The following is a 14,942-nucleotide window of genomic DNA, read 5'->3' on the forward strand; positions in this document are numbered from 1 at the left end:
AATTATGCTTGTGTTTAGTTTTGGGCTCTAGACTTTGGACTGATGCCAGCTGCAGGTGCAAGTTTGCTGGATTATTTGGTTTTTATTGTTTTAAAGTGTAGTATTATAAAATTGAGTTACTGATATTCACTAAACAGAATTTTATCATAAAGAGCATGTGTTTCACAAATCAAATTTCATATTTTATTCTTTGCTAAACATTACTAAAATTCAGAAAAAGATCTCTTGGTTCTCATGTTTCTATTTTCACCTCCTTTTGTGTTCCCAGCCTGTGGCCGTGGGTTCTACAAATCTTCCTCTCAAGATCTTCAGTGCTCTCGTTGTCCAACTCACAGTTTTTCTGATAAAGAAGGCTCCGCAAGGTGTGACTGTGAGGATGGGTATTACAGGGCTCCAGCGGACCCACCGTATGTGGCGTGCACAAGTAAGTCCACAACTGTAAAATAAGGAAGGACTTTTCAAATCCCCTCCATCTGCTTTTACTATTGTGACATCTTTGAGATAGGCATTAAATGTATGAACACATTCTTATTTTAAAATATTTTAAAACTTCCCATGAACTGATAAAGGTAACTGGTAATATAAAGTAGACACATCTTTCACCATCATCAGTGTAATCTTCATGTCTGCAAAATCAAGATGCATTTTAACAATATTTTTCAAATGTATCTAATAGGAATCATAAATAAAATGTAAAAGTTATTTGAGCCTTACATGGATATGAAGTGTGATTAAAAAGTAATGGTTTCTGAATTAAAATTCCATCACTAAATAGAGCAAATCTCACATCTTGTTGCTTCAATTAATGAATGTTTGAGAGACTCAATCCAAAGCCAATTCCAGACATTACTATAAATCATTCTTGAACACATTAAGGATGAATAGATGTATTCTCTATTATATGGTTAAAAGGAAAACTATTTTTAAACAACTGCACAACTGTTTTTCTAGGTGCATTAACTGTTCTTTTTTAATTGCTTGGAAGAAAAATAGCTAAAGACCATGGCAAAAGTACAAAGACAGTTGTTATCCTGTTTTCATTTTGATGTATTAAATGGAAAATAAATAAAGCCTCTTGCCAAGAGAATTCAAGAAGGCTTTTATACAGTCTCTCTAGGAAGTGGAATGAAATATTTATGTGAAAGAAAGCATTTCAGCTAATTTTCCATATGGTAATTGAGCCACTAGCTTATTGCCCCACACGGATCCTTTTGTTCATGGTTTTGTTTGTTTTTGTGATCGATTTTTGTTTATTTGTTTATTCATTTTTTGATTTCTCAAGGGCCTCCATCTGCACCGCAGAACCTCATCTTCAACATCAACCAAACCACAGTGAGCTTGGAATGGAGTCCTCCCGCAGACAATGGGGGAAGAAACGATGTAACCTACAGAATCTTGTGTAAGCGATGCAGCTGGGAGCAGGGCGAGTGCGTTCCCTGTGGGAGTAACATTGGCTACATGCCCCAGCAGACTGGATTAGAGGATAACTATGTCACTGTCATGGACCTGCTGGCCCACGCTAATTATACTTTTGAAGTTGAAGCTGTAAATGGAGTTTCTGACTTAAGCCGGTCCCAGAGGCTCTTTGCGGCTGTCAGCGTCACCACAGGTCAAGCAGGTATGTTTTTGTGTTTGTCTTCGCTAAGTGAAAAATGTGACTACGTGAGTGAGGTGTCTCACTCAAATATTTGGTCAGCTCGGCTAGGCAGAACTTGGTTATTGCAGCTTGTTGATAATTCACACCTTTAACTTTTCTTTGTTATTTCTTCTGTTGCCTGTTAAACCATTACTGGACTCATTAACATCTCCTCCAGAGATCTGGCAGTAGAAATAAAAGAGGATAAATTGTAAGCCAGTTAAGACTGCTCTAAGACAAGCAGCTCTCTTAAGATCTAGAGGAAGAGAGGGCAATTATTGGAAAAATAAGATGTAGGGTATTTCTTGCACTTTTACCTTTTTGTGTGGGATGTTGCTTATGATCAAAATCTACATAATTAGAAGTAATGAAAGGGTTGGCTTCAGTGTCTCACATAGTGTTAACTAATTTGTTGCCACGCACAATGTGATATTTGTAGTATATGACAAGTCTGCCTTAAAATTTGCACGTGGGAATTTCACGTTCAGCTCTAGCTTTGTGATCGTATGAATGTCTAGAATATTGGAATAAGTACTTGGGAGACCTCATGAGGTTTTCAAGATAAACGAATTAAGAAATGTAATAATCATGATGATTGTGAACTTGTAGGTCAGCCTAAAAGCAGTTCTTGCTTATTTTTTATTGGTGTTTAAGATGCCCGACTTGGTTGGTTGCTGTGGTAAGTAGGTTTTGGAAAATACAAATTGGGAAGGAAGTTTCAGAAATTGGAGAATTTCTCACCCTTCAGAAAAATCTTATTTACTGAGGGCGGTTTGAGAAATTGAGGGTTTTCTCAAACTTTTGAAAATTCTTGCCACTGAAGGAAGATGCTGTGCAGTTAATGTAGCCAAGTGCTGTGTCATTGTCATTAATAAAATTGGACCTGCACTGGAGTGCTGAATTGTGTGAGCATCGTAATAGATGTATAGCAGGGTCTTCTTGACCTCTGGCTAGCTGTCAGCAATCAGTTGTATCCCAAATTCCTGGACATAGAGTAATCTGTTCTTTGTATCTATGCCAACTTCAATAGAATGTTTCCTATTTAAATTATATCTGCACAATGAAACCGATGCATATATTCTCATGCTTACCATGTTGAACAGATTAGTGGATGTCTTTTCTAAAGGTTTCATTTTGATGTTTATTTAAAAGGCTATTGCAAATCAGATCTCTCATGGAAAAGCTGAAGTCTGGAGGTAAAACAGCATAGAGACTTTTAAATCTTCAAAAATTGGACAGAAGAAGTAACTGATTTAACTGATATTTGGACTGATTCACTTTATTTACCTTTACCCTATTTACCATTCTTTTGAAATGCTGTTGTCAGTAGATATTTTTACTTGTGTTGCTTTATATTGAAATTTATCATCCTAAGTTACAGTGAGTGGGTTTGAAACATTTTTGGTTCGTGAGGGTGACGCTTAGAGCTATCTTTGGAAGCATTAATAAAAGCTCTTAGGTCTGCAGAGCTAGAATAATTTCTTTATTCCTGCTGATATCAAATTTAAGAAGGAATATTTTTATTTATTTTTGAATACAACCTAAAGACACTGAACTGATACCGCAAATAGAGTTTGCCAGATAGACCACTCTGGGGATCTGTTTTCTTGCTCTTTAAACGTCTGTTGTTTAATTTTTCAAGTTAATACTACACAGCCTAAATGGGTCATAGATTTTCCTTAAATTTCTGAATCAACCCTCTCACAGTAGTTAGGTAAGACGGCTTTGTCCCTTGATTCTCTTCTAGTTAAGGGCAAACTAGGTTTGTTTGTTTTTCTGGGGAGGTAATTCAGATGTACAAAAATTAGATTGTGGTAGTTGCACAACTCTGTAAACATACTGAAAACTCATATATTGTGCACCTAAAATGAGTAGACTTTATGGTATGGAAATTATACTTCAATAAAGCTATTAACTTTTTTTTAAAGAATAAATAGAATAAAGTTAAAAAGCAAACTAGGTTTGCACTTTATATTAAAATATTAATTCACAATTACTTAGTCTGTACTGCATCTCAAATGCTAAAAACCCCATGAATATAAACTGTTAGTTTTTTTTGCTTTCAAAAGGAAGTACATTAATAAGGCAACAAACTGCAGTAATTTTAAATGTTTTAATTTATTTTTAACAGAATATGTTGGTGTCTATAGTTCTCTTAGATTTGTACCCACTTCCCCCCATCACCAATGTTTTTGCTTTTTCTAATGGAGGTGATGATTTGAAACTTTGTCCATGTTTATGACTATCCATGGGAACCTGCAGTGATCCTTAAATTTCTCACTCTGTGTTTACCAAACAGCAGCACCTCCCACCTATCGTATACTGCAGTCACTTCAATAATGAATTTAAATCTGGATCTCTGGTCAGTTATCTCCCTCATCAGCAATCTACTGATGTCTAGTATAAAAAAGATTTATCAGTAGAATCTGCATGTGTCTGAGCAAGGAGGGAGAGTAAGGATGGAAAATAACCAGACAGTGTTTGAAAGGTAGTGTGTGCACTTTATAGTTCCTTTTCTAATAACTGTGGAGTCTGGAGCTCAGGATCCCCCACCCCCTCATAACAGTATTTGTGGAAGTGGAAGTACACTGAAGATGCCTTGTCGTTCCTCAGGGTAGGAGTAGGGTTATTGGGGTTAAAGGACGTGTACCCCAGCCCCTGCTTTGTCACTTAAGAGGCACACGCTGTTAGGTGGATCACTAAAGTTCTCCATAAGTAAAATGGAGATAAAATAATATCTACCTTACTGTATTGTCTTGTTACATGAGATGATGTTAGAGAAAACTTAAAAACTCTTTATTGCCATAAAAATGTCATTGCAGTAAATAGCATAATGAACGCTGATTGATCCTCTTTTGATGTAACTTTTTGTGAACTTGTCAAGGCAAACGTACTAGAATCTTTTTCTATTGCAATGTGGGGGAGGAGGGATAATCGAGGACCAGAATTGGCAATTATATGTTACAACATTGAAGGAAGGAAAAATTTATTTTGTATAAAATGTGACTACTATCTAGTCACAAGATATCTTAAGACTGAGGTTCTTATTTCAACCAATAATTAGCTTTCAGATGCAAAGTGTACAGAGGACCATAATATGTGACATTCATATTTAGATAGTTTTAGTGTTGACTTACCAGGAAACTATGACCTACACAAGCTGTCTGAAATACATTCTTTCTGTGTTGTTTTGTTAGGAATTATATTGACCTACTAAGAGTGAGGTCACACAGATCAAACTTATGTATATTGGAGGTATTAGAAAAACTGTATAAATGAGGGGGAAAGCATTCACTTGATTTGTGGCATTATGATCCTCATGCTTCCTTACACTGGAAGGCTCTCTGAAACAGCTATGGTCTTAATAACTACACAAGTGTTCTGGAGAGGTAACTGTTTGAATGCTACTTTTGAAAACATCGACTCAGCCAACTGTGCTGAGTAGTGTGTTTTGTCGAGCACTGGGCAGGATGCTGAGGATGGGAAGACAGTATATGGTCCTGTCCTCGTGGGGAGCCCATAGAGCAGCAGATAGATATTTAGTGATACAACTAATGCGGGGGCCCTTGAACACAGTGAACGCAATGTGATGCATGCTATAGAATAGCATTGGGAACAAAATACAGAAACCCCAAAGAAGGAATGATTCATTCTGTCTGTGAAAAAAGATGTCAGTCTAGAACTTCAGGGTGGACACGGTTTTGCCGAAGGAGGATGAGCAGGTCGTATTATCAGCCTCCAAGAAGACCCCATGCAAACCTTGTAGCTGCCACTGCATTCCTCCCACAGATCCAGTGCATTAACACACCAAAATGGTCTGCAGAAAAGTTAATAACAACAGGTTGCCCTAAAGTTACTGGCTCTTTCTGGAATATCTTCATTCGCTGTGGGATCATTTAAACAATTAGGTCATTTTTAACTTCGTTAGAACACATTATATAAATTATAATATGTGGTCTTTCCCCAAAGAGACTTAAGAGACTTAGCAGTTATTCTTCAGGTCAGTTATTATGTTATGTTTGTGTCTTTACCATCTAACACAGTTCTTTCTGTGTTCCTAATGTTGTGCAATTAATTCCAATCAGGAAAGTCGTCACACAGGAGGAAAGTTAAATTTTGATTTTACAGAAATGAAAACATTCAGATGTGATAGAAAAGGCACAGGATTTGATAGTGGATGACATGATTACTTAATTTTAGACAAGTTATTTCACCTCTTTGAACTTAAATTTTCTTCTGAAATGGTAATATACTACTTGATGCCTCATATTATTTAAAAAAAAAACAGAGCTTTTGGTTTAATGCCAATTATATTTTTTTTGAATTTATAAGTGTGTTATAATACTACAGCATTTATAATAATAGAAGTAATAATAAGAGTTACTAGTTATTGAACACTTAGTGTATTAATGGTACTTTTTAAATGTAATATGTACCTGAAAAGAGTGTCAGAGTTGAGTCACTTAGTGCCTTTGGACTCAGGTAGTCCTCGTAAGTAATGGAGAGGTCTGAGACAGAAGACCTCTAAGAGCCCATTTATGTCGATAATTAAATGGACAATGTCATAATACAATACACTATACATTGCGCAGTGCAAGGTTAACTGCAGATTATTGGTAACTGAGTCATATGTGTACAGATAATACCATTTTTAATGGGATTGATAACTGATGCTCTGGAAAGCACTAGGAAGGAATTAGGGAAGAAAACTGTAACCTCTTGGAAGAGGATATGATTTCCTAAATTGGGATCCACAGGAAGCAGACACTGAGATGGAGATTACGTGGAGAGGTTGTATTAGGGCATGTACTTGGGATCAGCACCATCTGAAGAGAAGGGAAGGGAGCAGGACTGAGCAAAGGGGAAGCTGAGCCATGATGTGGTCTCACTGGAATCCCCGGCCACCTCCACGGGGAGCACTCCATCTGTACGGGACCTTCAGATTGTTCTGAGCAATACCTCTTTGTTGTTTAGACATTGGCTGCAGGCCTCTCTAGGAAGGAGCAAGGAGCCATTTTTCAGACAGGGAGGTTCTACAGGGAGGCAGGGAACTGAGGTCTGCTTCCCAGCAGCTATCTCAGACCTCAGTAAATAAGTTTTCAGTCCTTCACCAAGAGGAATGGGGGCGGTCATGATGACATCCATTACAGGGGATTAAATCATGCCAAAGACTACCAGGGGCAAAGTTCAGAGTGTGCTTAGAGAATAAGTGGTATGAACTGGAAGAATAAAGATTTGTGGGAAAAGCTAATGTGAAAGTTTATTTTTAGGGAAAAAAAGATCTTTTTAATGGGGGAGGGTGGAAATTGGATGTTTTTGAACAGGAAAGTTACAGAACTGATCCTGGTTTACATTTTAAACTTATGTGTATCTTCCACAGAACATTTCGTGTATTACATGTAGCTCTTTGTTTTTTTGTTTTTTGTTTTTTTAATTCTCCTGCTTAGCCTTGATTCCTGTACACAGGAAAACAGAAGACATTTTCTGAAAATATGAGAAAGAATCAGCAAAGCTGCCATTATGATGTGGAGACATCTTAATTTCTCCACAAAGATACCTTATGGGAACACTGTCAAAAAGAACTATTTTCTTTCTCTCATCATCAATTTTGTTTTATGTGGGTGATGGTTTATAGAACACTTACTCACAGATGTGTCGTTAACACTTGAAGTAAATTTGTGAAGTTGGTAAAACAAGTATCAATACCATTTACAAGTAAAAAGTTGAAACTTAGAGTGTGTGACTTACCAAGGTCACAGATACATTATATAGTGATGACCCAGGTTATTGCAGTCAAGTACACTGCTTACCTCAGAATTATTAAGTGTTATGTAATCTTATCATGGACTGCTATCTTAAAGAATTTAGCTCCACGGTCCTTTACATGGGAACTTGCAGATTGACTCAATGGTCTGGTGATAAATTACTCTCCAATGAAAAGGGGACCTACTAAGTTTTATTTCCTGAGGATATTAATAGCAAGTATACTCCCTGGGCGAGAGCATTGGTAACTATAGTATGTGCCTTCTGGCTATGATTTTATTGTCCTTCTTTAAGAAACCTCAAAAACACTTCTTCATATCTTAATTTGACTGATTTCCCTTATATTTTCAAATGCCCGGATTTTATTTCTCTGTTAAAAATTAAAATTTGCTTCAGTATACCCTATACTTAGATTTGTAATGTTTACATAATGTTCCAGTGATATATGTTGTTCCAAATGAAATATGATCATAGACTTTTATAATATAACATTCCATATAAGCAAAATTATACAAAAATGAGACAGTACTAAAAGTCATTTCCTGTATTTGTCAGAAATATCTTCACTCACGTTTATTAATGTGACTCAACTGACTATTTTTCTCATAAATTACCTCAGATCATCTCTTTTCAATGATTTAAAATAGTATGCCATCAAGTTATGTGTCCTGTAAGTAAAATGAACTAATTCCATGTAAGTTTATATATTCCGAGATTTCTTTGGAATTTATGTGCTTGATTTATAATTTAAGGAAACATAATGTTAAAAAAATAAATTTTTTTGTTTGAGAGTATTTACTGATTATATCAAGTAGTATCATATGCAGGAATCTCCCTAAGGTGAAACAAGATATAAATGTGGAAAAAAAAAACCCAACAATGACAAAAAAAATTCTGTAGAAGTAGTGTTAATATTGTTAAAAAATATATACATATACGCACTTATGCAATCTGGAACAGAAAAATCAACTGAATGAGATTCCTTGAACAGTAAACCATTCAAAATGTGCATTTCTGTTATGTTTCTAGTTATTTTGTAAACCTGATGTATCTGAATGGCATAGCAGGATTCAGTCATGCCAGTTTATACTGGAGAGCATGACATTTTTGAAATGTATATGCTTTGCTTACCAAGTAGGCGTGTTAGACTATGTTAGTGAGATTTAATTCTTTAATGTTTAAGTAGTTTTGCAACTCCATTAATTTAAAAATATATGTGCAGATACATTTACAGTTTTTCTTCAGTGGATATCAGTAATTAAAACATATATATAAAGGAAGTTTTTTTGGATGCCATTTTAATGCAATTTTCATTATGGGAAATGCGACCATGTGGTATTAATACTGACAACTAGTATTATTGATTACTTATTGACTACTTAGTGTGTGCTGATCACTTTACATGTAAAGACCCATGTGCTTACACATATCTTCACAAATCAAACTTACAATGGAAATTTAGGAGAAAATTATGTCTTTTTGTGATGTGATCTTATAGTGTCTCATGCATTTTCTTATAATATTTTTCACATGTCATCTGTGAGATGTTGTTTTTCTTGTTAGAATTCAGCGTAAAGAAACAGTGGCATCTTTGGTCTTAATTCTCTAGCCCCTATTGACATATTGGGCCCAGGGTACATGCTTAGTAAATTTGTTGAATTAAATTCAGAAATTCATTATTTATTGTAATGTAAAGACACTTTCTGAGCTTATCAAGATTAATAAAGGGTTAGTTTAATTCACTTTCAGTATAATTTTATTTAAATTATGTGATGGATATAAGAGATAATGATTTGAACTACAAAAATTTTGTGATTTGGTCTTGAAGCTATAGATACGTTTAAAATCTTAAAATCAATTTTCATCTATAACTTTGTATTTAAGGAGAGATTTAGAACAAAAACTTAAAATAATCCTATTATAAAATATTAAGATACAAATAATATTTAATTTTGAAAACTTTTATAATTCTTTATAGTTTGAAAACCTGCTGAAAATAGAATGAACTTCTCTCTTTTTATATGTCGTTGAATGTAGTAGAACCACAAACAAAGACCAAGATTTGAGATATTTTTCCTTAGTGCTTGGGACTACTATTTTAAGCACATGCTACCAGCTTTTCATAACTTATTTTAATATGTTTTTCCTTTTTATAGTTCTGTAACTGCTAAGACTATAGCACATAGCTGTTCTATGATTTTCTGGATTAAAATATATGTAAGGAAAGGCCTGTAAGCACCTGTGTTCTCACCCCAAACCTTCATCTTCGTCCCACTTTCGTGTTCCCCAAGCTCAGTATTTTTGTGAGTTGTTAGATTCACCCTTTTCTGATTATATAAATATTTGTAATGAACTATTTATGCTTCTGTTGGGGTTAGGTTAAGTTGATCTGCACAAGAAACAGTGTAAGGTGTTTTAAGTAAGCTCTCGTATTTTTGATTTAATATATCTTAATCTTTTCTTAAATTCTTTGATCTCAGAATTGCTATTTTGTGGATAATAATATTTAAGTACCTGGGGAAGAGTTAATTTTTGCAGTAACGAACTAATAATACTGCTATGGACTGAATTGTGTCTTTCCCCAAATTCATATGTTGACACTCTAACCCCCAGTGTGATATTTGAAGATAGGAATTATACGGAGGTAATTAAAGTTAAATGAGATCATAAGATTGGGGCCTTGATCCTACAGGATTAGTGTCCTTGTAGGAAGAAACACCAGAGAGCTTGCTCTTTCTCCACCCACATGCACTGAGGAACACTCACACCAGGGCATAATGAGAAGGTGGCCGTCTACAAGCCAGGAAGAGAGGCCTCATCAGAATCTGAACCGTGCTGGACCATGATCTGGGACTTCCAGCTTCTAGAACTGTGAGAAAATTAATTTCTATTTTTTAAGATTCCTAGTCTGTGGTATTTTATTATAGCAGCCTGAGCAGACTAATGTAAATATTCATCCCTGAGATAATTTAATTCCATTATATTAATTTGAAGGAAATTATTTATTTTCCATATACATGAGGACAGCTAAGGCATGACTTTTTTTGTGGATGGATTAAGGGGTAGGAATTGTAGACATTGTCTGCATTTCTATGATTTCTCCCCCTCAAAAAGTGTTAAACTTTTTTAGTGCAATGCATGAGTACGTGCCAGAAAGACCAATAGTAATATTTTGCTGTTTGACATTCAAGACAGTTCTTTTAAATAGAGACAATTCATTATCTCATAAATTATAGAAGGTGCTACATTGACGGTAGCAGAACATTCAGTACAAAATAAGTTATAAGTTTTGTCCCTGAATTTTCAAGCTTGAGCAAGTCTGTCAGATTCTTGGCAATTTTAAACTAGCAATTTCTACATGATTAAGAAGTGAGTGCTGTTTCAGGATTTTCTAGTGAAAAAAATTTTTATAACTCTATGTTTTGGATATTTAAATTTGTAACTTGTTAAATTTAAGCTTCCTCTAAACAGGCTCTTCAAAAAATATATGAGTGCCTGTTAGAATCATTATCCTGGAATAGTCCCTAATGATAGAATTATGTAAAGTAATTCTTATTATATGTGTTGCCCTTAATAAGAGATCCTTCATTTTTCTACTGTCAGTTTATAGAGTAGAAATTTTAGTGAATTGAAAATGTATCCACTAGAATATTATTTATAGAGAAATAGCTACTTTACTTTTAAAGTGAAGAAGTTTGTTCAAGTGAGATACAGAAAATCTGTTTTAACTGAAATTTGGCTAACCAGACCACCTGCTCTTTACTTTTAGGGAGAAAAAGATACAAAAAGCAAGTTAACAGCAGGGACTGATGTAAAATATGCAAAATTTTTTCAGAGCACAATCCTGGGTCAATACATATTGAATTCCATCTCTCTTTCTGGAGGTATTACACGATCATAAATAATAAAACAGCAAAATGTATGCCATATAGTAAGATTACTCTGCTAAGAATACAAACTAACACATTTGTGAAAGATTTTCCATGTGAATTGAATTAAGAAGTGATTTTTGGTTGATCCTTAATTGACCAAAACTGGTTACCTGATTTACTTGGTGTTGCACAGTACAAAAAGGTTTTGATCTGTGAGTTGTTTGCTTAGTTCTCATAGACCAAACTATCGTAAATATTTTCCTAAAGTGTTATTAAAAGAATAGCATTGTGAAGACAGGCACAGTTTCAGGGGAAAATAAAATATGTTTAAGAGCAATAAATCAATAAGCTGAATTTCAGAGAATGAAAAGCCAGGGGATGGTAACCTCATACATTGTTCAGATACAGACACGTGCATGTCATGTGAATTGATGGTGGCGATGCTGCTGCTGCTGCTGCTGCTGATAAACATTCAATGAAACTAATATAATGTTGTGTGTCAATTATACCTCAATTAAAAAAACTTGGGCCCATAAACTTGATGTACACATTTAGGTTCCCCTCTCCCCCGTCCAGTCTCATTTCCTGTCACCCATCTATATACATCATTTCAAGTCCTGGATAAACTGAGGGACATAGCTTTGAGAGTGACAGGAGACAGTCATTAAATTTACAAGCATTTAGTTGTTCTGTTTTCAGTCCCAGTGTTAAGCAAGAGTAAATGTTGATTATTTTATTCCTTGCTTCATTGGTGATGAATTGAAGCAAATTTGATTCGGACAAGCAATCTGGTGGAATGAGGCAGAACCAGCCACACACACAAAAAAAAATCTGTACTAATCAACCAATGCAGTAAATTAGAGCTACAAGGAAACAACATTGATCCAGAGGATCATTAACAGTTTTAACCAACTGATCTAAGTAATAGGGTAAAGGAGAGAACACTGTCAACATCTTGCTCTTCAGATCAGTGATTACTATTGCAAAAGCCTGTTCGCTCCTTGTTTGAGTTCCAACTGTTTTATGACTTCGGTTTTTCTTTATACTATTGTAAGCAAGAAAGAAGGATCAATTAAGAGGTAAAAACCCAGGAAAAAATCATCCAAATTTCCTGTACTCCATTTATAAAGGGGTCAGTCACAAAGGGAGAGATAATTGCTGCAAGTTAACCAAATTAATCAGGGAGAAGGCAGAGTGGATGATGTATGTTCTGTGACAAAGCACGGGCAGAGATGTACATGCAATCCTCTAGTTGCTTGCCTTGTTTTAAGATACAAGGACTAGAGAAGGAGATCTGTGGAAAACAATTAGAGTAGCTTTAATGCACACAGTTCTTAATTATCCATAGCATGTTGACATCAGATAATTAGTGTGCTGAGTTTTAATAATATTTGATCATTAACTTCAGCATATAGGAAGATGCAGAACATTGTCTGCGCTTAGCGTTCATAGTGGCAGTCATCTGTGATAACAAATGCAAAGATACTGGTTAAGGCATATCCCTGTTGTATAGTTTATTCGAATGTTGCCAATTCTGGTAAACACAACACCCATAGCTCCTGTTATATCAGGCTATATCACATGTTATCTGATGTATTTATCAACATATATACAGATAGTTATAACTATATGTATGTTTTAACTTCATACATTTTATAAGCACATATACATTCCTAAGAAAATGGTTGTTAGGGTATTGGTGGAACTTCAGTGTTATGGGTTTGGAAATCATAAGCCTATAAATGGTGAGTTAATGAATGACCTTTTTTGGGGGTAAGAGGAGGTGGAACTCTAATTTAAAAGTTTAAAAGCGAACTGGCAGAATATCAAAAGCACATGGCAAAAATCAAAAAGGAGTCGCCAGACCAGTTGGATAGGAGGGCTATCACAGTAACCAAAGAAGGGAAATTTCCTGAGTCAGTTGATCATAGAATCAAGTGTCACAGGAGGCCAACAGAATGGAAACAGAAGAAAGTCCTTTGGATTTAACAATTTTGAGCCATGAGAAACAATTTTGATCGACAACTTGGGGTCGAGAATGTCATAATCGTATTTGTCATGGTTGAAAACAAAGCCTCACACTATGACATATGTGGTGTAAGTGCTCGGTGTTGGCTGGATTGAAATGTAATAGATTACTTTTTATGCTGATTTCATACAACATTTATCAGACTGGTAAAGACACTAAGATAGATTATGAGTCTGAATTTTGTTTGAAAAAAAGACTGCCTTTGTTCTTTTCTAATACATTATCATAACCTTGTTTTCTCCTTGTTTTGACATCTCATCCTATTTTCACACATCCCTGACATCACTTAGGACCCAAATTTAGCCTCATATAAATTTCATTGTTGAGAACCTGATAATCTCAGAAATAGAGGTCGTAAAAGAAAAGATGTTGATTCTATTAAGATAAACTATGCATTTATAAATGTCTCCTCTAATATATTTGCTATCATTCTTACTATAAAATATTGCTTAATACTTAACATATATTATTAATAATATATTTTCCTAATATAAAATGTATATAGTTATGTATATTTAGTTACATTTTATGTCATGCTTTTTTTTTTCTTTCATAGTTCTTTTTCTTCCTAGTTCCACCACTTTCTCTCAGGCATTTTAAATTATGCCCCACATCATGTGCTTATCTATACAAAAGTAGAACCGCCTAAAAGTTAGGGAAACTTTTGTCTTGCTGTTTTCACTATGATAATACTAAGCCTTCACCTTTTGTTTTTAGTCACATTTCCTTTATCTTTAAAGATTACAGACACAACGAACAGAAAGCCATGATGCTGTGTCATCAAACCTTGGATTTTAATATGATTTGTCAGTCACTTCTGGGGCACCTGCTGCATTAAATACTGGTGTTATGTTTGAAAAGATACTGACTGGCCTCCTTTAGACTGCTGTCTGGCTACTTTGATGTTTCATTATTTTCCTCAATCCAGGGATGAAATGGATGAATGGATCTTAATTACAGTGTCCTGGTGACTCTTTTTTCAGACCATTTTTCTGGACAAGCATCAGCTAATCTGACAAATCATGAGCAGTTTACTTTATAGTTTGGCTGGGATTAAGTTACTAACTGGAACCTGCAGGGAACATAAAGAACAGTGTCTCCTGATAAAATGCATTGGGTATTTGCCAGGCCTGTTTTCAATTTTAATCAGTAACCTTTAGGAATGGAGAACCATAAACAGATGCTTTTCTGACAGATGTATTTTTATATGTTCACCTATAGCAGTTCAAACAAAAACAGGCCCTGTATATCAAATTTACATATCTAAAATCTTATTGTCTTTGCCTGTGAATTTTCTTACTTCCTAATTAATTTTAACCACGTGGAAGGAGCTGCTATGTAAAGTTTATTTTTATTTAAAACAACTTTAGAAATATTACCGTATTAGAATTAGGTTAGAACATTTGTGATGCATCGTTTAATTGCCTTTTGGGAATAGTGCAAAATAGGTTTTTATTATTTTGATTACCTTTTCATTTGAAAGATTTTTATGTGATAATAGGATGAATGGATTTGTCAGGGGAATTTGAATTCAAATTTTGTCTCTTATCAAGTTCAAATAGAACATAAACTGGAAATTCTAGGGGAAAGCTACACAATTATTTGAGGGTTTGTAATGGTAAATCAATATTTATATTATTAT

At 34.8% G+C, this 14,942-nt stretch overlaps 1 protein-coding gene across 2 annotated transcripts in view; it reads left to right on the top strand.

Moving 5' to 3' along the window:
* The window catches only part of LOC102506314 (ephrin type-A receptor 7), an 86,682-nt gene that overhangs the window by 57,454 nt on the left and 14,286 nt on the right, over nt 1-14,942 (top strand). Inside the window, exons 4-6 of one of the 2 annotated variants that reach the window (XM_032476294.1) lie at nt 269-424; nt 1,283-1,618; nt 7,084-9,051. In XM_032476294.1, the coding sequence (XP_032332185.1) occupies nt 269-424; nt 1,283-1,618; nt 7,084-7,124 (533 nt within the window). In that variant the 3' untranslated portion in view covers nt 7,125-9,051. Of the gene's footprint in view, nt 1-268; nt 425-1,282; nt 1,619-7,083; nt 9,052-14,942 lie in introns of those variants that run through there. The other variant, XM_032476293.1, reaches the window with a different exon arrangement.

This window comes from Camelus ferus, unplaced genomic scaffold (assembly GCF_009834535.1).
Source record: "Camelus ferus isolate YT-003-E unplaced genomic scaffold, BCGSAC_Cfer_1.0 contig322, whole genome shotgun sequence".
In the NCBI taxonomy this organism is placed as follows: Eukaryota; Metazoa; Chordata; class Mammalia; order Artiodactyla; family Camelidae; genus Camelus; species Camelus ferus.